This window comes from Apteryx rowi, unplaced genomic scaffold (genome assembly GCF_003343035.1).
Source record: "Apteryx rowi isolate R43461 unplaced genomic scaffold, aptRow1 scaffold_70, whole genome shotgun sequence".
Classification (NCBI taxonomy): Eukaryota; Metazoa; Chordata; class Aves; order Apterygiformes; family Apterygidae; genus Apteryx; species Apteryx rowi.
This window is the reverse complement of record NW_020450983.1, coordinates 1714367-1739941: the sequence shown is the minus strand read 5'-3', so window position 1 is coordinate 1739941 and position 25575 is coordinate 1714367. Positions and strand designations below refer to the sequence as shown.

The window sequence follows — 25575 nt, the reverse complement described above, 5'->3', positions numbered from 1 at the left end:
TCTCAGAGCCCCAGCAGTTGCAGACTAATACAGGTATGGCCAGTATTAGACTGCCAAGTAAGAAAGCAATAGCATGTTTGGTACATGTGAATTAGAAAAATCTAAAGGGTAAGACAAGATTGAATATAGAGTATGAAGCACTCTAAACTCTTGGGACTAGTACCCAAGAAGTTATGAAGACTGCACCAGCTTTGAAACAACAAAGCTCAGATACACCTACAACAGTAAGCAAAGCATCTTACCTAAGGCACTGCAGAAAACAAGCCTCTCATGACATTCATCACTTAACAGATATATATTCCAGGGGCAAATAAAAGCTCCAGAACTCCCCATTCCACTCCAAACCCCAGAGAAATGCCTTGAAGTAATACAGTTCCTCCTAAGGACACATCCATACTGTAGAACACAGAACCAAAGACCGAGCGCGCTCTGAATGACCCTGCCTGCGTGCAAACGTGCTGCATTAGCATACTGCTTTTGTAGATGAACATACCCAGCTGCCCAGAAGAACTAATCAGCATGGGCTGAGTGCCAAGCAGCTACTGCTGCACCTAGAACCCAGCCCAACTTGTTCAGAGCTAGTGCAGCTACTGCTTCATGGCACAGCTACTGCTTCGTGCCATTTAAACAAACTTAATTGTTCCACAAGGGATGAAAACAAACAAAAACATATTAATACCAGTTACCTTCCTTATGCCTATTATCTTAGCACAACAAAGAAATTATTTTCAATATAGTACCTGAGACAGTGCATTTCAAATATGACTAATATTTAACACAACTATATTTTTTAAAGAGCTTTTATTTGTTTGCTTCCTTTCTTGGGAATACATAACATATACAGCACACAGTTTTTGTGTTGGTGTAGCATTCAAACATGAGACCCCCTTCAAATACAAAAAATGATCCTCTGCTTTGAAAACAAGAGGTTAGCTTCTTATTCACATGAAAACCCAACAGACTATTCAGAATGCCTCTACCCTATAGGACTTCTGGAAGCATAATATCAAACCCTAGCTCAGATATGCATAATTTCATAGTACAGAAAATATATTACCTTTACAAGAAAAGAGTTTTATAAGAATTCCTTCAAAAAAGTGAACATTCATTTAAGCCTCCACTCTCTATCAATCTCCCAAAAGCTACTGTAGTCAAAGACCATTATGGCTACCTGCGCCTTCTGGACATAAGACCATTTTAGAAGAACACCACCTTCACAGTAAAACCATCAGTCAGTCCTTTAGCTCTCATAAATATAACTTATCTTGTAATTAAAAATACAGGAATATCACATTTCTCAATTACAATTTGTCAACTTGAACTATATATATAAGCATATAAAGCTATATAGGACCCTCTAGCACAGAAAATCCACAAAGCCCTTACTGTCCATTGTAAGCAAAGCTAAATCGCGTGTTTTCACAAAACATAATAGTCCTGATTAAAAAAAAAAAGTCAAACTTAACAACAATTAATGTTAAAAGAAGAAAAAAGAAAAACAAGTTTAAAATCTGACGTAAAATCTGGCTACAGCAGGCCCTAAAGCTACATCTGTCCAATAACCAGACACAAAATATGTTCTCACAGGAAGAGGTGTACAGTATTTCAGAGGGGAATTGTTTAGCATTGCAAACAATAGCACTCACGCACTCCACCTCTTTTTTGTTAAGTCATAGGTTTTAATTTAACTCAAATAATAACTATTTATCATCCAGATAAAAAACAGAAAAGATACTGAACATACTGGAAGTTCACAGGTTAGTTTTAAAATTCTGTTCCCGATCCTAACCCGCACAGTAGAACACACTTCTGAGGCACCACTGAAAAATCCAAGCAGGAATTGATTGTCTTTATGTTAACCATGAATATTCTAGAAATGATTTCAACTTTCCCATGAATGGGAAGAGTCTTGATAATTTGACTTTCTATATGCTATAAATGCTAGCATATAGTCAACGTACTATACAAAACTTGGCACTAGAACTGCCTCTTTCAGAGCAATATAGTCTTCAAGTGCTCTGTAACCTACAGTCAAACATAATTTCCAACTTTTTTTGGAAATCTTCTGTTACTCTATTCTACCCAACTTTTCTATTAAAAATAAATGTAGTTTGGATTTTTGTTTAAAAAGCTTCTTCTCCCACAACTTGAAAAACAAGTATCAAAAAGGAACAAACAGCAAAAATAGAAGAAATAATCATATTGTGCTAGTTATGAAGCTCTGACACCTGACAGCCACAGTTTGAGGAACATCAAAAAAATTCCTATATACAGATTTTATATATACAATAAGATTAAGAGCTTTAAGAAAACTACTATTACTGTTTTTGCATTTATTTCCACCACTTCTGCATCTAGCTGCAGCTCATGCAAATGCATTTTCAAGTTCGATATTGTGCAATAATAGGAGACTTTTCTATTTGGTCTGGCAACAGAATTAGGCCAATACTTTCAACTACAGGTATCAAAAAATGGACACCTTTCATTTGAAAAGTTAGGCCTTAATTTCTTGGGTAAAACATAGCATATTTAGAAGTTCGAAAGCCAAGTAGGTCTCTCATTTCATTTCGGAACTTTGATAAGTCTTGCCGCAGTTCATTTAGGTTTTCCACAGTCGCCTGATCTGTACTTTGCATCTTCTGTCTCATGGAAGTCAAATAACGGTGGACTAAGCAACACATCACCTTTTGATAATTCTCATCTCTCTTTTGCTTCAGATTTCTCCATTCCTTTAAACAAACATTAAACGTTTATTATGCAAAAGTGACTTTTGAGCCCTAACGGCTGTGTACAATTATAGAGAGAGTAAATATGAACAAAAAACAGCAATTGTATATATACATCCTGACTTGTGCAAGCGTACAATGCATATAAATTGTCAGCCAAATTTAAATCAAAATGATAATCTACTGTTCCAGCAAAACTTGTTAAATAGCCCTATGAGCAATTAAGACTTCTATATTCTCTAATGTTTGTTTATAAGTGTATATTCTATGAAGTCTTTGAATTTAGTTTCTTCAAAAGCTATTTCTGTCAGCAAGGAGATGCAAAATTAGTATGCATAATTACAGGGTACAATAAAAATGTTTATTTAAGAAAAATAATCCCTCCCCTCCAAATGAGAGGTTCCAGTGTTCCTTGTCAGTTACTTATTTTTACACCTCTGGGATATGTTTAAAACCAATTACCCTCCCCAAAGCCTACTCTAACCTCATCATTTTTTGAGATTAACACATACTTCCTTGAGGGTTCTATACTTTTTCCATCAGTCCAAGTATGTTTCCAGACTACTGCTAGGAGTGAAATTCCCCAAAACTGGAAGTTACAATCTTACTTAAACAGAAAATAGGTAAAATTTATTATCAGTTATTTATATTTTGGATGCAACACACATTGTCCAACAGTTCCTATTTTACTTTAGTAGTGCTCACAGTGTGACAGGCGCCTTCATGCAGCAACTTACTAATTCCAGTTTCAGAGCCTACAACTATCCAGATCATTTCTTACCTTTAGGCTATTCTGGCGTTTCACCTTGCCACTTGATGTATGAGAGCAGATCCATTTACTGAGGCTGTTGAAAAGATAGCAAATAGTCTTGGGAGAGGGGATGACATTGAAAGGTGGAGGTAGTGTGCATTTGTCGTCAAAGTAACTAAGCCAAAGCTTGGCACGAGCAAACTTCCACTCCTTATCTTCATGATTCTAAAGTATCAGAAACATTAACAGAGATCAGAAGCAAAGTAATAGGGAAGAGCATTAAAATATTTAAAGGCTATTTCAGTAAGTTACATTTTCTCATAACTTAAAAACTGACTGTTAACTTTGATTATATATATCATTTTAACATTATTTTAAAACATTAAATAATTAAAATGCTAGATAATTTTAATACATATAAATATTAAATTCATTATATTATCTGGCTTAAATATAAAATTCAGCTATTCAGGCAATAAACCCCATATTAAATACCTAAAGTTAAAAGTACCACACCCCATCAAAAATGGCATCTTGACTTCAACAGCTGCTATATCAAGAAAGTCTTCAATTCCCAGAGGACCAAAGCCTTGCACAGTTTCAACATGCAAAGTTTCTCCAGGTTAATTTTACTTCACCCCAATAAAAAGTACATTTCCTCATGAAGGATGAGACGTGTGAGCTCGGGGACAGAGCTCACCCGTAAAAGTCTATTAGACATTAGTTCGCAAAATTAATCTACACATTGTAATAGGTAAATTGTATAACATCCAAGATACTGCTAGAACTTATTCATAATTAATTGGAAACCACTTACTGCAATCAGCTGGAAACTTTTATGAAGCATTGCCACAAGGAGTTTAGTTAATACTATCACAACCACCACATTGTAGGTACCAACGATAACAGCACCCACAAAAGACTGCAATTCTTCGCCATAGCTAAAGCGTGTGACAAAGATTGCTACATGTGCCAGGGAGAATATATACCAGAATAGAGCAAAACATGTGCCAATAAACCTATAAAACAAGAAGAAAATCTTCTGTTAGGTAAAGTAAACATCAAATGTGAATTTACTTAACGTGAATCCAATTTCAGTTAAAATTCACAGTAATTAAATAAAACTGGAATTTAAGGGCCAGAACAATATGGATATTTCACAGATATCAAACTCACGAATGGAACGTGTCGTTGCTCTGTTGCTCACAGAAAATTCCTGCACAGTCCTTTTCTTCATTTACAGTAAATCCTTTATCATAAAGTTGTGTCAATCCAATTGTGAATGAGAACAAAACGAGAAGAAACATGCCCAGAAATTTTCCAAAATCCTGTAGCATCTGTCCCATTGAGATCTGTGAAATAGATTTATTCCCAATATCAGTAAAATATGTAATTTTTTTGTTCAGCCTCTGAACACACCCCAAAAAATCTATTTACATTTGTTTGTAAATATTTGTTTTACATTAAAATGTAAGATGCTAGGACAACCACAAAATTGGGAGGTGCCCTTATACCATTCACTTGATTTTTCAGTGACATTTTCCAGCTGTTAAAAAATATATATATATACATTTAGGAATTTTTAATGTTAACTGATATATTTGTTTATTTTCAATAAATCGTAAGTGGTGATATGTACACATTTTCCTGCATTCATAATTTACTACAGAAGGTAACGAGGAGCTCCCAAATCAGTAGATAAAAGAAATATATGAGATGCATTTGAACATAAACACCATCACAGAAAGCTGAAAGAGCATTTAATATGGATACCGAATTAATCAAAACATGTGGTATCATAATTCACTGCAAATCAAAAAGTATTATATCAAAGCCCATTTGCTGAGCACAACATTAATTCACTGCGTGTCTTACGTTAGTCTTGAAATATGCACAAAGTCTAGGTGTGTAAGCACATATGAAAACCTGAGGGGTGTAAAGTATAGAAGACATGACCCTAAGTTTAGTTCATTAAGTTTCCAACATTTCCAAATCAAAATATCCTGTATGGAAGTTTACAGAGAATCTAACAAAGGAAAAAAAAAAAAAAAAAGAGAGAGTGTTGTGCCACAAACAGATTTTAATCAAACGCTGCATAAACTGTTTACTGCATTTAAATTACTGTTTCTACAAAGAGTTGCATATATGGGTCTTTTTCAGAGAATAATATACTATTATTATTATTAAAGAATGTAAATACATAAGATAGGGTTGGGTAATTCTAATCCTCTATATAAACTGGTGCATGTAAATCCCGACCCTGTACGAATCATAACCTGCACCAAACAGCAGCGCAGAGCAGAACCGCCGGGCAGGTTTGCCAGGGCAGTTTCCTGGGAGGTGAAGCCCCGGCTCCTGCCCCCCCACGGATCACCCAGCCCTGCCACATGGCACATTCCCGCCGACTCTGCTCCGTTTGCCAGCAATACAGCTCCAACRAGAGTCTGCGACTGCAGGCAGAGCCACACCGTAATAACACACTGCGGTCAGAGCACAAATCTGTCCCCATCGGACTATCTCCTAACATCTAGCCTTCTAAAAAACCAAACATTCACTGGTCCCAGACAAGAGAGACACAAAGCAGTTAAAACAGGAATGCACAAGAAGTGCAAACCACCCAAAACTAATTTGTTTGCAATAGTGTGTAACAACACAGCCCAAATACCAGCTGTTTTCTTCATATAGTCACAGTATTCCTTTCTATTCTGAATTTCAAAGCACTTGAAAGTTGATGAGTCAGTCAAATCAAATCTAGGGCAATACCATTCTACCTTCGGTTAATAAAATAATTTAAAAAATGATAGTCAACTTATAAACCTGTATTAAAATAAGTTTTGTTAGTCAATAATGTAAATGAATGCTTAAAAATAGCGGTGTAGTAGCCAGAGAAGGCAGCGGCTGCCTTCCCCCCACCCCGTTGGGTTGCCGTGCCATGTCTGATTGCCACCATTTGAACCTTGTGACCTACTTTCAGAAAATACCGTAAGAGTTGTTGCACAAGCTGTACTGGCCAACAGCAATAACACAAGCTTCAGTGTGCCGCTGAATGGGGTGACTGTTGACTGTTTTTATTTACTTGGAAAATTTCATAACATAGCCTCCTAATAAAAAACCTGTGAAAGATCTAGTACATAAATAAATAACATATTTAACAGTGAACCTCTTTAAAACATGGGAGAGACTTTAATGTTCAATTTGTAGGACAAGCCTAACGCAACGTCAAGATTTTAATATTTTTTCAAAGTATGCAAGTAGATTACAGTTTTCCTACAGTTATATAGTGGTAGCTAGGGAAAAGAAAGGGGCAAGAATTAAAAAGAGGGAGAAGAGAAACAGGCATTTTTCAGTTAAATTGGCTACAAAAAACTATGAATATTCTGTTTGAAGTAACTTTTAGCATGATCTAAGAAAATAGCAACTAAATAATTCCTTTTTTCTTTTAACAGAAGGACTATTTCATATTTAACAAAAATATTATAAACAATAACTATTTGTACAGCAAGATTAAGTACTCTAAATCATTAAAATGAGCTGAATCTTCAAAATGGAAGTTTTCAGCTATTCCCTGAAGCAAGACCTGGTGATGTGAGCCAAAATTATTTACTCCAAAACCTCCTTTGGTGTAACTCTAGTTGCAGAGCTAGAGTTAAAAATATGCTGCTCTCAAAAAATATCTGTTCTGCCCTTGTGACCAGTAGCGACAAACTTTCTTGCAGGATCCTTTCAGATCATCCACTCTTGCCAGAGGTCCTTCAAACTAGTTCTGCTCACTAGAAGAAGAGAGGACAAAGCACTGAGTGGCCCCATTAGGACAAGCTCCACCAGAATAATCACCGGCTGACTACTCCATTTCGTCCAACTATCTTTTCATTCTTCAGACACCTGGAAACACAGCAATGATGTTGCCGATCAACTATATTAACTAAATACTATCAGAAAAAAAAAACAAAAACCAAAACATCAGTACAAGAAATCGGTGACTTGCCCGATCCGACTTTGTTGTCATAAATTTCCCCGGATGTGAGGCCAGAGAAGCTGGAAGTCTGCCCACGCAACAGCTTTCCAGTAACTAGCTGCGCCCTCAGTAAGGCAGGTGCTTTGCCTTGTAAGGGCTCTGCACTGGCAAAGGAACAAAACCAGTCAGCACAAAGGACTCGGACTGAAGAGAGGAATGGCAGAAGGGAAAAAAATAGTCCACTGATACGTACTATCTGTAGGAACAAGAGGTGACTGACTGATTCCTCCACTCAAATTTTTTAGAAGGAAGGTTTTTTCCACTTCTAATCTAAAAGGGGTCAAGAGAGGTAACTGCATCCTAAACGAGATGTCTTAATAATAGCGCGGGTTCCCTCCCCTGCCCCCCAAAGGTACTAGCAGTTCTGTAAAATGCCATGYTGGACCCTCAAGCCTGCACAGTTTATCTGTGGTAAACTAGGAGAAGAGGCTCTGCCCAAAACCAAACAAAACCCAAACAAATAAAGCAGCCCACACCATGACATAAACACAACAGAAAAGTCCATCTCTGCTCTCCAAGCAGGAGAAGAAAATTTAAACTGTTCACGTAAAAACAGGTTAAATCCTAACTTTAAGTGAAAAATATTAACTTAAAACTATTGTGACTCTACAGTTCCACCATCACAGAAGACTGTTAATGCTTCCCCCACCACTCAAAGACAACTGAATTAAATGTATCACAGAAGTAAAATGTGTTTTTATACTGTCATTATTCTTCATGGGAAGGCTCAAGCAAATTCAAGGTGAATACAAAGAAAGCTATTCTCCCGTATTGTTACTGGCTCCAAATAGGCTGTTTCAGTACTCCTAAGAGGTTGTTTTTTTGTTGTTTTTTTTTTAAAGGCAAGTTGCACAATTCTACCCAACATGCAACTTCAGTGAGATTACCAACACAGACAGAAAGGCTTTTGATTACTCTCCAGTGCTACATCTCATTCATCTGTCCTTTAGAGATGATAGGAAGTTATGACTATCATTCGCACAGAACTTTAGAGAATGAACCTTAACCTGTTTTCAACCTGCAGACACATCTGCAGTATAAATGTTAAGCTATCAGCACATAACCACAGATGAAAACAAAAAGTACATGTACAATTAGCAGCAAAAAACAAAACAAAAACAGAAATTTCATTATAAAAAATGTGAACTGACACTATGTCTTCCATTCTTTATCTTACCTTTCTCCTTCTAAATCAGTATATTTTACAGGAGGAGATTAAAAACACATCTGTGCAGTATTATTTCTACTTTCTACTTTTGCTTTCTATCTTTGCCTATAAGCGCTATCAAGACTCTGGAGAGCAAATTAAGATCAAGTTTAATATTTTCCTCAAGCAGTAACAATATTTACCTGGAGTGGTCCCAGAATAGAGCTCGTTGTATACATGAAGAAGAGACGTAGATAACTAAGAACATTAGCAAAAGCAAAAAGACCTTCTGCCACTAGGGTAGGATGGAATGCATCCCAGTCCTTTCTTTCAGCGTAATCATGGAACTGGAATGTAAAAAGGACAATTGGAAATCATTTACATTATAAATACATAAATGCGCTTAAGCACCCCTTCCCATTCCTCCCTCCAGAACAGGCAATAGCATAAAAGAACTTTAACATGTATGATTTATAGATAATGAAAGCACTAGTCTTTCAGATGTCTCACTCTTTTTTAGCCAAAGGGATTTTAAAAGCCACTCCAGAGGAAGCCAGAAAATAGGTGATTTAAATTCAATCGCAAACTCTGCCACTTGGCTGTGTAATGCTCAGCAAATCACTTTACATCCCTGGTTCTGCTTCCCCTCCCACAGTCTTTTTCATAGCTGGTTGAAACAGGGACCATTTACTATTATAAACACGTACATTGTCTACTGTAATAGGCTTCAATTTAAAATGACATTAAAATGCTGCAAAATAAACCAATTAACTGATGTGACAGCTGGTCTTAACCACTGTTAGAAAGATTTAGAAAGACATAGGCGCTGGGGTTCCTTCAGTGGATTTTATGAAAGACTACAGAGAATAGAAGTTGCAAGAAAACTGTTGGTGTAAATACAGCTTTAAAGTATGTCCACTAGATATTATTCAGCTACTTAATGGATATCCACAGATCCCTAACTTTCAGCTTGAGCTGAAAGCATTCATTTATTATTCACAATATTATCAACTCCTGCTGTCTCAAAATGGACACTCAAAAGCTAACGAACACAAGTTGCTTCAAGTGAGTTGCCCAGAAGTGTGCTGCACAGAGGTGGCAGGAAACAGGGATGAAAATGCTTTCATGCATTGCAATCATGGGTGTAAGACCACCTTGCTGCTACAGAGACTCTTTCTTTATTTCTTACAGCTTCAACATTTATAACATGGAACCAAGATGTGAAATGAGCATTTTTATTTGGTTTTCTACAGAATTATAAAGGACAAAAATAAATTTTATTATATAAAACTGGAAAAAAAAACCTCATCACATTCCTTGTTAAATAGGACAAGACTCCTGCATCTTCAGAAAGGTAATGACTTAAATTGGCAGTAAAAGGCTCTTATCACAGCAAAGAAATTACCACTACAGACATGCAGATTCCAAAGCAAATGGCTGGGAAAGCAGCCCAGCATGGAAGTCACTCCTTTTTCTAAGAAATGGAGCTTTCCTTTCCAAATGTTTACCAGCCTCTCCAACACTAATGTAAGGACAGGGGAAGTGAGTCAAACACCATGTTTGGAAGAACTGAACCAGTTTCCTTCCCTTCCTGCTGCCAGACAGTTATCAATTCACAGTTTGCAATACAAAATAATGTGCTACTGCATTGGCCTGAATTTTACCAAAATATTCATATTCAGATCTGGCAGCTTGCCATATGTTGCACCACTAACAACACAAGCAAGAGAAAGGAATGGATAATTTTCAAAACATGTATCTTCAATCAAATCTAGATGGTTTTTCGTGGAGAAAAAATAATGCTCCTCTCTGGTCCTAGAATTTGTCTCCTTACTACAGAAAACATGATGTTGGAGCATGCGAAAAGCTATCAAAAATTATCAAAAAATTTATCAAAAGCTTAAAAACAGATTTTTGTAACAAAAACGTTAGGCAATCTAAATACAGAGGTTATCTCCATATGGTGTTGATCTTACAGAATAAGGCTAGCTGAAACGCCAAATCAGACAATCTGCATTGGGAGCTTTCCCCAAATGAAACCCAAGCCACCTGGAAGATAAGGAAGAGGCCAGTAACTCTGTTCAGGGTCCCTGACCACATGGAGCCGCCTTGGTGTATTTTCTAACTCCCATTTGCCTAATCAGCTTCTCTTTCAAGTCCAAGATGCAGCAGGACCAGGGAACTAGACATCTACATGGCACATAGCACACAGGACAACTGAGTCATATGCCGAAACTGCATCCACACATAACACAGTGCACTTCACTACAACATACTGCACCTAATATGTCTTTACATATTTTGCAGAAACCTACTAAAACTACAGTTACAGGAACAAACTTTTGCTAGCTCATCAAATGCATACACTTCCTATCAAAGCGAAGCAAAGGTATCAAAATCAAATTCTGATCCTTTTAGTGCTGTCTCTTCCTCAAGTGTAACCTCCATTTTCTGTTAAAAGGAAGGCGTCTCTATTTGCCCAGGCAGTCCCAGAGGAGCTTCAGATTTATCAAAATGGGTGCTCACCTTGTTATGGGCAACTACTTTGAGAGCAAAGGTTGCCAAATACAGGGAATTCATGACAAAACTAAGCTGATTACGAGACTCTTCTAAGAAGTCTTCTAAACCATCATACCAGAGTCTTTTAACATCTGACCACACCATTCCTGCAGGAAAAGACGACAGACAGAGAAGTCAACCCATTACACTGAATAGACTTTCTCTTTTAATTAAGCACTTCTAACTGGCTTTTGTAAATGGTATTTTAGCAAAGAGAAAAATGGAGATTTATATAACTTTACTAAACAATGCACTGGACTACAAGCATTAGTTATAAGGCAACAAGATGTGTAACCTCTTTAAGTCTACATTCCAATGAGGAACCAGTAAAGATGGCATGAGAGAAAATTAACAGGAGAATAACGTGGGCTGGGAAAGGTCAAAATTAAACAAAAGTAGAGGGACAGAATACAAATGCTTTTTATGAAAGGAAAGCATACAGCTTTTTCAAAAAACATTACATAAAGCATCACATATTTTTGGAAGCGTATTATAAAACGCTCTTTAAGAAAAACCAGCTTAGTAACTGTTCCTGAAAAGATCCAAACATTCAGCAGAAATGTTTCTTACTCTAACTGATATCAAGTAACATATGTGAAAAGATAGCATGGCTTAAGATCACAAAAAAATCAGAAGTTTAACCTAGAGCAATAAACATTTAAAGATTAAGGATCTTTGTGGCAAATTGATTTTACCATTGTTAACCATGCCTGACTGTACAGAAAAATGCAGAATTTTACTAACTGTCTGTTACAGACTGATATTTTTATAAAACTTGAAAGGATCTTCAGATGAAATACAATGACACCTTTGATTTCTATGAATAATCAGTTATTTAATGTTTTTTGAGTACCTTAAATGTATGCTACTATACTTAGAATTAGAAGAAAAGTAGCATTTATATGACTGGTAGTTAAAAACTACCAGACCTGGTCTAACTTTCAGGACTTTGCAAATTCCCTAAAACTTTGGTCTAGTAAGAGGAAAATCAAGTGGAAAAAAAAAATCAGATACTTATGCACAACTACTTGCTCAATCAGCTTTGCTGCAATGTTGCAAGGCAAGGTTAAAAATAAAAGTGCTATGCAAAGTTAGTTAAAAAGACAGATAAATCTCTCTTTTTCCAGGTTACACACAAAATATTTCTAAACTCAAACCTATGTACCTCTCCTGTCAGATCAGCATGTATCTTAGTTGAATTTGTTAAAGAAATCAGCAAAAGGGGCTGGAGAAGTAGAAGATGCTGTAATTTATATGTTATTACAGAAATCGAGTCCTGTTGCTTTATTTTTCTGGGGAAGGCATTTTCATCATTCAGGCTCATGAATTTGGAAAAAAGAATTACTGTATTCATGACTTTGAAAGTTAATCCAGTAATGTACACATTCACTGCTAATTTAAAGTGTTATAATTTTTGCTGTGATCATATTGATATTTATTTTTAAAGGATACTTTAGTAGAACTATGGAGGATGACAGTGTAGATAAATCCTTGTTACTTGGTTCTTTTATTCAAGTTCATTTTGTCACAAATTTTCTAAATACATTGTTTTTCAACTTATTGAATATTTGTAAGAAAACATTCCAATATATTATTATAAAATATGCACTTAAGCTATAAACTTATTATTTAAAAAAATGAAGATTCAGTAATGTGAAAAATAATATGATTTAAAGATTTATGTTAAATTTTTCAATCCTATTTTAAGTAAACAGGTTAAAACATTACATGAAGGAATTAAAATGTTTCTTAGCCTTTCAGTAAAATTTTCAAGACCACCTAATGTCACACCTTCTGTCTGCATTAGATTTGAAGGAACAACTGCAACCTCAGTTTTAAAAAGGAAGTTAAAGAATTTCTAAGATCAGATAGTGAATCTGAAAACAAAGGAAGAGTCTGTAATACCTTTAGTAGTGTACATCTGAAGATTTCATGTTTAAGATCTGCATGTGTTTGGGAATAAGAACTCGGCCTTTCCAGAATCTCCACAAACTACTCAACAGCTTTTACACAGATACACACAAATACCGTACAGATAAGAACTGTGATGTTTACAACTATGTAATTATTTTTTAAATTCCTCATCAATCAAATGACAGATATCTAATTACCCTATACTAAGGCACAAGTTTCCAGGAATTTCTCTATCAAATTCTAACCTAAATAAAACAAAAACATGCTAAAAGGCTTTATGAATTTTCAAGCAATACAAAAGTGCACAAGGAACCTACTCTACAAAAATTATACCTGTGCTCCCTCTACTGCATCAACCAGAATTAACATGTGTAATTTCAGGTATAGTGATAATAGTCAGCGACAATGACATACAGAAATGGAAAAACTATGAAATGGGGAAAAATTCTTGTTCCTGGCAGTATTTTAAAACAAGGATGAGGGAAATTCACAGCTTCTATTTATTAGAATAAGAGGGAGTATGTGCGTGTATATAAACATATATGCAATATTTTTTTTTCTTCAAACCATATTCGAGGTCTGCAACAGGTCCAAATTGTTGTGGTTTTTTTGTTTTTTTAATCAAACATTACAGAATTGGTGAAAAAAGACCAAGCTGTTAATTACAGTTGATATACCCCTAAACTGGAAATTTTGTACCTCTTCAGAGTCCTCCCCCTGAGCTGAACAGGATGTTATAAAAATTTCACATCCACARCTCTGAAAGAGATTTTGTAGAACCCTAAATATTGGCATTTCTTTAAAGCTGGATTAATCCAACAAAAATGCAGAGGATCCTCCTGTTCTGTATAGTTACAGCATACTGAAATAGAAACAAAAGCAGTGTGGGGTGTTGATTTATGATCATAAACTGCATGCTTACTCCAGTAACTTGCAATTCAGAAAAAAATAATAATTAACTTGTGTACAATGCATGATTATTTTTAATCCACTTTTATTTTTGCATGAAGACCTTAGCTAGATTAGAAAGGAACAATAACTTGATTACTAATATTCAGATTCCAGCATAATTCTGTATGCAGACACATAAATAATTGAGGAGTTGAGATCATTATATATTTTTTTAATATAGAAATGCAAAAGAGAGCTGGAAGAAATTAAAAAATGCTAGCTTGTTGGCAGATGTCTTTTTTCATGTTTGTTGGCCAATGTTGTTTTCATAAGAAAACAAGTTTTGACTCATAATGACTAAACATGCTACATAATGAACAAAACCACCTAGTCATGAAAAATTATTGGAAAAAATCTAAGGTGGTATCTAAATTAATTTCATTCCTAAATTTAGAATGAAGAAAAATCAGTTAACTGCAGGCTTATATTTGTTACAGACCTGTTAATTTGAGGAACGCACACGTTTGCTTTCCACTTGTGCTTTTTAAGTCAGTACTTTCAAATGTCCCTAGTCTAGGGAAATATACAGCTTTTACACTAACATGTTATTATTGTACAACTGAATCTCACTCGCATCACTCTGCATGCTATCAGTCTCTCTGAAGTAAAACTCAGTTCCTCCTCCGTCAGATCCTGTAACGTTCTGCTTCTCTGAAGCTTTGCTTGCTTTGATAACTAGGACCTGTTGTAACACATCACATTGCTTCCCCAAACTGTGTTTTGTTTCTGTAACACTGTCCTCCAAAGAGCAAACCTCTGTCAGGCACTGATTAACATGCTGATTTCACAGAGCTAGCACAAATCATTATTGTTACATCAATGCCAGGAACTCTCATCTACCTTACCCAAATCATACCTACCAATCAGCCAGATTATCAGAAGATAGTCTATCCTTTCCAGGGCTGGCCCCATTGTATTCTTCTTATTCTCGTTGTAGACCAGGGAGTACAAATTAAGTAACAGCAGAAACGTGAAATATGAAGCCCCATGAATAATAAACTTCATAAAAGGAGTGTGAATTATTCGACCCACTCGAGATTTAGGGGCTAACAAGTAACACAGGGACAGAACTGGCCAGAAAATGCCGACTGTCAAAACAGTCAAAATCTTCTTGCACGTGTGCTTGCGCCGGTAGCCCGCCATCTGTCCAAACCACACAGTGTTAAGAAACTGCTGGCAGTTAGACTGAGCAACAAACTGGGAGGAAATAAATAAATAAATAAATAAATAAATAAAGAGAGAAACAACAAAGAAATCAACTTCAGGTTTCTTCATACTGATTACTAATACCATCATTAAAACTCATTTTCATACTACACGAAGCCACTGACAAAGTGGAAACGGGAATAATGTTAAAGTTGAAATAATTCTCTCAAAAAAACAAAAGTGCTAAGGACTAATTACACTTATCACATCCATTATTTTAATTTCCTTCTAAAGCCAGCAACTAAACATGGAGTACACATCCTAGACCTTTAGAAGTTGTCAGGTTATGAATGACTTTGATTTTCATTTATGTAGAAAGCTGGTATATAAGTAATGTTACACCCAACACAGCTTCCTTATCTGTGTTATTTTAAGATACTGTAATTGTATCTGAAGAATAAGATACTATTATTGTAAGATACTACCCACACTGTAAAACACAACACCTCATAAGATTACAACCAAAGTGGCCATGCAATTTTATATGTACTATTAAAATCATTATGGCTCTGTACAGCAGGGTTAATTTTAAATCAAAGTAAGCTATGTTGAAATAGCCCCACAAAAGAAGAGATTTTGGTCTGAAAATTACATAGATTATGTAAATGTAGTTTCAAATTTTAGTTGCTGACTCGCACACGATTCAAAAGAATATATTTGCCCTACAGCATAGTTTATAATTTAATTTCAAAACTAACAAAAAGAAGCCTGATATTATTATCACCACATTTTAGAAAGCATCATGAAAAACTGTCACTATAGTAAACTTGGCAGCAATAAAATACATTCTTCAAAGATTTTTTCCTCAGGCTACAAAAAATGGTTAGTATTTGACCACCATTATGGTTTAAAAAAAAAAAAAAAAAAAAAAAGCTATGCTCAAAACCAAAAGAACATCTAAAATACTTCAGTATGCTCATTTAATGCATACCAGAACTGTGTGATGCTGATCTAAGACATTTCATAACTGAGGCTTGTGACTTTTAAACACCATGCATTTTAACAGTTTCTCAAACCGTTTAATCTTAGGCAGATAGAACAAACAGTAATGTCGTCTGCAAATGCTAAATACAAATGCATTTTCCTGACACTGAAACACTGTAATATGCAAGTTAAAAAGCTAAGTATTCTATGTATGAAAAGAATCATCATTTTTGCTAGCAAACATTACTAAGTAATTGCAAAAAAAAAACAAAAAAAAAAACTTATTTATTTAGTAAGTAACTTTCATATTTGTCACATTGCTTTCAGGGAGAAAAACATAATTAGCTATTTATAAACATAAGACAGAACACAGCGTTTGAAGATGTATATTCAGAAGCTTCATTAGCTTCAAAGGAGTAAGTTTGTAAGACCAGGAAAAGTCTCCAGAATTTCCTGAATTTCTAAATAAGGAAAGAGTAAAGAACAGGGGGTAAAAATAGAAGGCAGAGCTGAAGACACTTATGTCATATTTCCTTTTACTAAAGTCTAAACTCTCATTTAGACTTAATTAACCACTGAAGATTTAAATCTGAGAAACATCACTCTATATAAGACATTTTATGCCTTTCTTGGAGTTTTTCATATTATCACTATCACTTACGCACAGGGCGGGGGGGGACACTTTCTTCCTATCCTTGGGCCTTGTACTAGAATCCCACAAATACCTCTAACAGAGTCCAGTACAAGGAAAACTAGAGTTATAACTTGTCAAAGGATAGAGACAATAACAACCTACTACATGAAATAAGTTCCATATTCATGGCATAAAAGGCCCTACTATTCTGGAACAGAGGTGCTATTCAGTTATACCGGCATAAGTCTAACACTTATTAAACAACACAGACAGGGCCTGAACCAAAGCTGAAGAGCTCATGACAAATGAGAAGATAAATCCTGTGTGGCACCTAATGGTCCATACTTCCCTAGATAAGTATGTAATGAGGATCTGAATACGCAATTACCACTACTAGAGTTGGCGGCAAAGAGCAGTAGTCTATATATCAATACAGAAAACACCATGTTCTTCTTCAAAGTAAATACTGGAGAAATATTCAGTATCTTGCAGTACCATTTCCCTATGTTTCACCTGCAAATATTATCTGTATTGCATTCTCCTCCAGGACTCTTGCAAGTTTATTTCCATGTCTAGAGGCAGAACCAGAAATTGAATGAATCACAAGCAAAACATGATATGGATAGTCTAGGAAATTACAGCAGACAAACCTCTTTCTGATTATACTTGATTGCAAGTTTTAAGCGACTTAAATTCATCCTTTCTTCCAACAGTCCTCGCTTGTCTACATGTTCATCGCTAGATGTGTGATTTAGAATAACTTCCAGCTCCCGGGAATTCCGTGCCTGTGCAAGCAAGTCTTTAGCAAAGGTTTTGCACTGCTGGGCTAGCTCCTCATAATCATTTCTGAAGAACAAAGAAATAACAGTTATAACACACTGCTAATATAGATAGTTAATGGATTAATGGAAACTATGTTAAAATTGGATTGTGTGTTATGCTAAGGCCAAAAAAAAATCAAATATTTCAAGATGCAAGCATTCTGAAGGTAACGCTGTGTAGGTTTCTCCATGTAATATGACAATTATAAAACCTGAGTGCACTTCGCAACTGCACTAGACAGATAAAAACTGAGAAACAGTTACAGTATACAAATTCTTAGCTTTTATTTATGTCTTAAGGTCCAGATGAAGAGTTAAAACTTAGTGTTATTTCCAGGAGATGAGAAACTGTAGTAGTCACAAAATATTATAAGTAATGATTCTGGTAATTTGTTATTTGAAATTTCTAATTCTCTGCTTTGAGGGTAAGTTGTTTTGGGTTTTGCTTTTATTTATGCCACTTGAAAATTAAAGTCTACTCACTAAATAATATTTATTAATATAATAAATACAAGAAAAGAAATCACATGATTTTCTAGTTTCACCTGACACAATCTATTTCAGTGTCAAGTTGTATCTCAAATATGCAACAGTTGAACACTTAAGATATACGATCAGCTGTAAGTAAAGATTATTTCATGTATTGTTTAAAAAAAGTAAAATTTTAACCTACACGAACATTTGTTTACATGAAGTAAGAAATAAAATCTACAACTATGAGCAAAACTTTCCAATAGTCAGTTCATTCTATGTGAATAAGATATGGAATAATCTATGAAAAATTGAAATAAAAAGACATGATTTTTGAGACATTTCTTAAATACATTTTTATTCTCAGAAAAAAAATGCATGCTTTTTTGCTACAAGTTTCAAAAATGGTAAAAATCTGCATAGTTTAAACATAAAATTACACTGAATGTTTCTTATATAGACATGGCATTTTAAGCCATGAAATCTTCTACACACATACATACATGTACACATATGCAATTCAGCTTTCCTATATTAGGAGCAAAATTAAGAAACAAAACCCAGAACAACTTCAAGCCTGAGTCAGATCAGCACAAATAAAGTGTTACATACTTCCATCTTGATGTTACATTAAAAAAGAAAAAAAGAAAAAGCACAAGCATGGTATTAATGAGATACTCATATGATGAAAAGCTGCGTGAGCCTGAAATAAATCAGCGTTCAGCATTACTTCTGCTTATTTTTCCAGAGCAGAGTAGAAATTTGAAAGCTAACCACTTTGAACTGTCTGAACCGAAAAGGATTTAAATTAGTCTTGCAAAGTAAGGCAGCAATTACTTTATACACATATTTTTTTCTTATAAGTATTACTTTAAACCACCTAATTATGAAAAACTGAGAATAAACCTTTTCTAACGCACACACATTTCCATTTATGTCATTTCATAAAAGTATTAAAGTAGGTTTGTGATTTATTCAATTCCTACCTGAATTCAACCTCAACAAGACTTAACTCTTTCAAGTCTGCACTAAGTTCAAAAGCTCGCAGGATTGGATCCTCCTCTGTCAACATTATCAAAGCAGGACTGGCCAAACATCGATAGATGTCAAGACGAAACCTGTGACAAAAGAATAGCAAGCAACATGAAGATATTTCATTTAATTAGCAGTTTCAAATCAGAACCTGTTCCGGAAGTTAGCACAAAAAGTCAACTTGAAAGAACAATGGAGTTTCTTAAAATCAGAAACTAAAAGCATTAAATGTTCTTATATGCACATTATATGCATATGTGCATATGTCAATGGAAGAAATTGGTTTTTAGTCCAATTCCGTTGTCCTTCATATATTTAGAATTCCCACTATTTTAAGTACCAGAAACTGCCTGCCAAACTGGTGCTTTCTCTTCTTTTCCTCACTGCTATTTCAACTGTTATCAGTACATCAGCAGAAGGTCACCAGTTAAGGAAACAGTACTGCTGAAATTTTGACATTTTAAAGTGTTACCCAGTAGTGCTCATGGTGCAGTGTAAATAAGAGAGAGAAGTAAAGTGTTTAAGGCAATCATCTATTTTAAAACTAAATTAAAAACAGTGGGGAGCAGGTGGCAGAAGAGCCTTTCTGTGTCAACTGCTTCAAATAAATAACATTGCTCCAGTTAAGTCAAGGGGAGAGGCAAAAAAATATTCATATACTTCCTTCATATCAATGAGGCAAGGATACGTGCTCTCAATCCAAAATCCTCCCCACTTCAAAACAAACCAGACCCGTGCCAGCAGCCTTCCAAATTCCATGCTCAGGTTTTTATGCAAAGAGCATATTACTCACCTGCTCAGTCCTGCTACTGGACACAAACCAGAATATGCAAGAAGGTTTGGGGTTCCCCATCCCTTTATAATTATTAAGCAGCCAAAACTCTGGATCATTATTGAGGTGAGTTAGTGAAACTCCTTTCCCTGCTCCAGAGGCCGAAGATCTTAGACAAACTTACTAAAACAGGTTTTCAATTCTATTTTGTACAATTTTGAAGTATACGCATTGCTAAAACATATCTCAAATAGGACTCCATATACTATAGCTTTGAAGATTATTTTCGGTTTGATAGACAAGTATTAAGACTTCTGATAACGCAGCACTCAGAGATGTAGCTAGTTATTAAATATTAACTATCATTTATTTAAAAACATAACAGCACTTACTATGTGGGATGTGCTTTCCAAACACACAGAAACTGTGCTTTCTTTGAAGCAGAAAGACACAGTATGTGTGTCTATAAGGCACAGTGAAGTCTGTTTATCCCAGCAAAATAGATTAGCCCAGGTGAAACGCCATGATAAAACTCCTATATTGTTCCTTAGTACCCAGACAACTTATTCACAGCTTGTCCCAGCATTTCTACCTATTATTGCATGGTATAGTGATAGGCACATTCTAAAACAAAATTAATTAACATGGTACACGGTATCCATTCTAGCTTGAACTATGAGTTATTATCTCAATTATTTCTACTGTTTGTTTCTTGGGATACACTGACATCTTTTCTCATACCGAAATTAATGGCAACATCCAGCTGACATCCCATGTCATTACAGGTATCAGGATCTGCCCTGGAGTAGTTGAATATCAGTACCAATTATCCTTTTACTCCTTTTTTAGATTTATCATTTAGATACATTCTGGAGTAATTCCAAATGCAATACTGTAATTGCAGTCCACTTATGATCTTTGAGCTCTGTGATTTTTTTTAAACACAAACTCACATATATTAAATTGTATTAAGTCTTCAAGTATTTTATTGAGTTAAACAGATAAATTTCTTTTCAAACCAGTAAATGCTTCCTCCCATTTGTACCTTTATTGAAAAGATTTCTACTTTCAAAAATACTGAAAAAAATACTGTCTCTGGTTTACATTGATCATTCCATGCTACATAAATATAAACACTCTTGAAAAAATACAATATAGAATTATCCACCTTCTCACTCTAGCTCAAAAAAGGCAGTATTAACTAACTTAAGAAAAATTTTATTTACTTAGTTCCTATGCTCCCAAGCCACTAATAGGTAGAAAATTTGTAAAATAGCTGGCAAAAAAAAGGCCCTTAGCTTAATATGTACAATGAATTAAAGAACAAAAACAAAAAAAGTCACTATCTCTCACCAGGCTGTCCAAGCACAACCCATTCCTGAGAACTAATACATCCCTTGCAATAGAGGCTACAACATATTAGAAGGATCCACTCATAAACCTCATATTAAAAAGAAAATATATTGAACCTCACCTGAGCAATACTGGAGAACTAAGGCAAGATATTTTCATTACTGTCATTGTTTGTTAAGTCTTACCTGGAATGTCGTAGACTATCTTTCTTGTTCTTTGCAGTACAGAGTGTGCACTCACAGCCTACAGCATGCGGTTTGGGTAATGATATATCTTGTTTTAACAACATAGTGAGAATTTCATAGTTGTTACGATGAGCAGCTAAAATGACTGGTGCAACATCCATGGTTGTTGAGTACTCTGGATTCTGAATGCGTTCCATTAGCTTCTGCAATAAAATGTAGAAAGTATCTGAATTTATTTCACACAGTTGTATTACAATGTTTACACGTACATTTATCTTGACTGTTCAACAATGTTCCCAATGAAGCTCCTCTTCAAAATATTTTCCCCACGTTTTATAACATGAAAATAAACAAAAATGCATAACAGCCTTCAAACACCTCTCATATAAATACTRGAAGAAAGAAAATGGATGCAGAAATGTGTTTTGTTTATCTACACAGAAAACTGCCATACAATGCCTATCTTGTCCAGTACACATACACAATACTAACAGAAGTGTATTTTATTCTAGTTTGAAATAGGATGGGGGTTTCTTTTGAATAGGAGCTTATTTTACTATTTAAGTGCAGAGAAAATACCCTGATTGTAACACACATACATTATATGCTACACAATGCATTATGCCTTTTCCCCCCCCCCCCACTTGTGTACTTCTAAAAAGTGCTTTGATACTTGAGGATAGCCAGAAGTTTCAAATTCTTTATTTTAAGATGAAGATTTGATGTGTATAGATTTGCCTGAAAATTCTATGAAGCTTTACAAAAATACACTGAATACTTAGGCTGCTAATTAAATTGCAAGAAGTTTACAAGAAAAGATTTATAGCCACTCATTTTTTCCTCCTCTTTCAGACTAATTAGGTATCTGTTAGCACTCAGCATTTATAAGGCTTATATGAGGATACAAGCAGTAAAGCAAAATAAAGTATCCTATCCTCTAAGGCAGAAGAGGCCATAAAAAATATTATCGGATGCCCAAATTCTTTAGAGATTTAGAACTTCATTTAATGATGTTGTTTTAAACAGCACAGTTACCCCAAAAACACCATAGTCCACCATTCCCCCAAAATTAAGAACACTCAACTACAATAGTTGGCCTGGAGGATCTTTTTGGTCGGTGATTAAGCAGAATGTCAACAGCTCCCACCACTTCCGAATCAATAGCCACCAAAAGTGCATCTGATGACTAAGGAAAGAAAACAGGTTAAATGTGAAAGAGCAATAATTTAAACAGAACAAAGAGTTAACTTGAAGCTAAACTGCAAACTCCCTCCTCCCCCCTGCCCCCCCCCCTTTTTTTCCCTTAAGTTCTAAAGCAATGCTCTGAACTATCACCACGTGTACGATCAGGATACAAATTTAGGTGGTTATTCCAAGAGCTAGCATGACATTTACTGATGAATTGTTTTACTGCATGAACAGGAGAACAATAAAATCTAGAAGTTATTTTTTCAGCAAAGACGACGCAGGATATTCGGGAAATCAAGTTCTAAGGGACAGGTTGTCAGGAAGGCTGTGAAAGATTTTAAAAACATGTTGCACAAACCATTCTGTTTTAAAAAACTATATATATTTGATGAGGAACAATAGACACTTCAGCTCTGCATTCCTAGTTCTGTGGTAAAGCTAGGAAAATGAGGTTTCCTCCTGGGCTGTAAACTTATTCTGAAGCTTCTCTGAAGCTGAGCTCAACAGCTTTTCATTTTCCCCACAATTTATATTGTTCTCTTTTTAATTCACCTTAAGAAATCCAAATTTATACTTTAAAAATAGAAGAAAGAGGCACAACTTTTATTATGCCACTGAAAAGGAGATCCAAGGAGGGGTTCATGTACCCAAACACTTTTTGTTTTTTCTCATCCAATAGCATACAGCCTAATAAAAGATATTACTTTTCCCTGTTAGCCTTCACTGTCTTATATCCTTAATTACAACTCTCTCAGCAGTAGCAGAGATGTTGTATATTGCCATGCAGGTATTGGTGAAGGAAGCTGCCTCTGCTATAGAGCACAGATCAAGTTTACCAAAAAGCCGAGCCATTACCTGAACTGTCCTGGAGTAAATTGTAAGAAATTGTAGAAGGAAATTGTAAGGCAAAAATAAAAGTTAAAACAAAAAACCAAAAATCCACACTGCGCTAACTAAACCTCTGTAAGTCAAAGCTCCACATTTAAGCATTTCTAAACACACCGTAGGCAGAAATTATTGAATTCGGGCAACCAAAAGAAAACTGTTATAAACCCATATATGGTGTGTGTGTGTGTGTGTGTGTGTGTGTGTATATATATTTGATAAATATGCCAAATAGGCCACGTGTTAGATACACACAAAATTACGTACACTCTGAGCAACCTTATCTAATGGCAGTTATTGTCGTTTTGAGCAGGGATTTGGACCAGATGACCTCCTGAGGCCCTCTCTAACCTAAGTTATGCACAACTTTGTGATTATGTAAAAGCTCAAAACAGATTCCAATATTTCTGACACATTCCAGATGAATTTTGCGCTACAGAAACACATTCTTGCCTTAATTTAAAAACATCCAAGAAGATGTATATTTTTCTAACTGCAATCCCTTTTTAAAAGTTCTTATAATCCAGACCCTCTGCATTCTAAACACTTTAATATTAGGCAATTTGACTAGATACTACTTATTTTGCTTGAAAATAATGCATACGATTCCTCTGCAACAGGAATAACATTTAAAATAATATTCAGAGTTCTGTTAACATTGTTGAAAACATCAATATACATTTGAGATGCCAATAAAATCCCAGTAGGAAAGTAAGTTAGTGAGAAGAAAACATCTTCATGATTACTAAATGAATATAAGCAATTCTGTCCTTTCAGGGCAGTTTTCTTTTCTTCCAGATTCTGAGAGGTTAACAGAAAGCATAAATAACAAGTAGAATATGCAGATCAATGACTACACTGAAAAATTTCAGTAATCTGACCTGTGTGTTGCATACCTGGCAGCCATAATCCAAAAGAAGCTGTAGTATGTCCAAATTTTCATTTTCAATGGTTATGGTAACAGCATTTCTTCCAAGCACATCCACACAATTTATGTTCATTTCACCMGAGCTGTTTTCCTCTAAGAGTTTCTTAACCATGTAATAGTCACCTGAAAAAGCAATGTATGAACATATACTAGGTTTTTTTTATTATAAAGCAATACAAACAAATTAGTATTGTACATACCAGCTACCGTCAAAGAAGGTAACACCCCATGATATTTCACAACAGACGTGTAACATATAGGGCAACTAAGAAGTCAACGTTGAAAAGCATTTTCACGTCAACTGTGAAACTAAAGACATTTTGTGAGATGTCTTTCCGGAAAGTGCTGACATGTACTTTAATCCGTCCCTTTAATCACAGTCTATTAAAACACGCAGACAAACCCCACTAGCATGGGTATTTCCAGGACCGGGGCAATCTGCACCTTCCTGGAGCAGGAGCCCTGCCGGCCCTCTCGGTACCGCGACCTCCCTGCAGGCCCCATCAAAGCAGGAGCCAGACGCTGCTGCTGCTGCTGCTGCTGCTGCTGCGTCAGGGGAGCTGCAGCCCGGGGCAGCAGGCACCGCCAGCCGCGGCAGCGCTCACGAGCGGCACCTTCCCGCGCGGCTGAGGCACCTCGGCAGCGGGCTGCCCCGTGCGGTACCGCTCTGCTCCACTGGGTCCTCTCGTGGAGGGCGACGCTTCGGGGGGACTCTTCCTTCCAGACTAGCGTACTGTTTTACAGCAGGGGCGACCAAAGGCAGACCCAGGCACAGAGCACCTACAGGATCTTCAAATGGGGCCGACGGGGTAACAAGTCAGCTTTAAGCAGCCCGCAGGCACGATTCCTGCCGCGCACCTTTAGCCCCCCCGCGCCTCTGTGCGCGCTCCGCGAGCAGCTGCGGCTGCCGCCGGCTTCGGGGAGGCAGAACACGACGGGCAGGGCGGCAGGCGGCCCGCAGCACGGCCCCGGCCCCCGCAGCCCCTCGGCTCTCAGCGCTGCAGAAACACGCACGGGCAGCCGGGCAGCACAGCCGGGCCGGGCCGGGCCCCTCCCGCCCGCCCGCCACGGCGGGGGCAGCGCGCGAGCCGTCCCAGCGTCGCCCCCCCAGGG

General features: G+C 36.2%; 1 protein-coding gene across 2 annotated transcripts; it reads right to left on the bottom strand.

Moving 5' to 3' along the window:
• Positions 1-784: 784 nt before the first annotated feature.
• Positions 785-24581, bottom strand: TRPC1 (transient receptor potential cation channel subfamily C member 1). Of its 2 annotated transcripts, XM_026087044.1 has the most exons (12): positions 24431-24581; positions 22546-22647; positions 21462-21664; positions 19106-19237; positions 17478-17673; positions 14924-15260; positions 11166-11305; positions 8843-8986; positions 4654-4829; positions 4295-4496; positions 3508-3702; positions 785-2729 (listed from the first exon to the last, which is right to left on the bottom strand). In XM_026087044.1, the coding sequence occupies exons 1-12, from the start codon at positions 24572-24574 to the stop codon at positions 2502-2504; spliced, it is 2199 nt and encodes a 732-aa protein (XP_025942829.1). In that variant the 5' UTR covers positions 24575-24581; the 3' UTR covers positions 785-2501. The 2 variants fall into 2 exon arrangements, with proteins under 2 accessions (XP_025942829.1, XP_025942830.1); XM_026087045.1 differs by lacking the exon at positions 24431-24581 and having other exon boundaries at positions 22545-22624.
• Between the last annotated feature and the right edge of the window lie 994 nt (positions 24582-25575).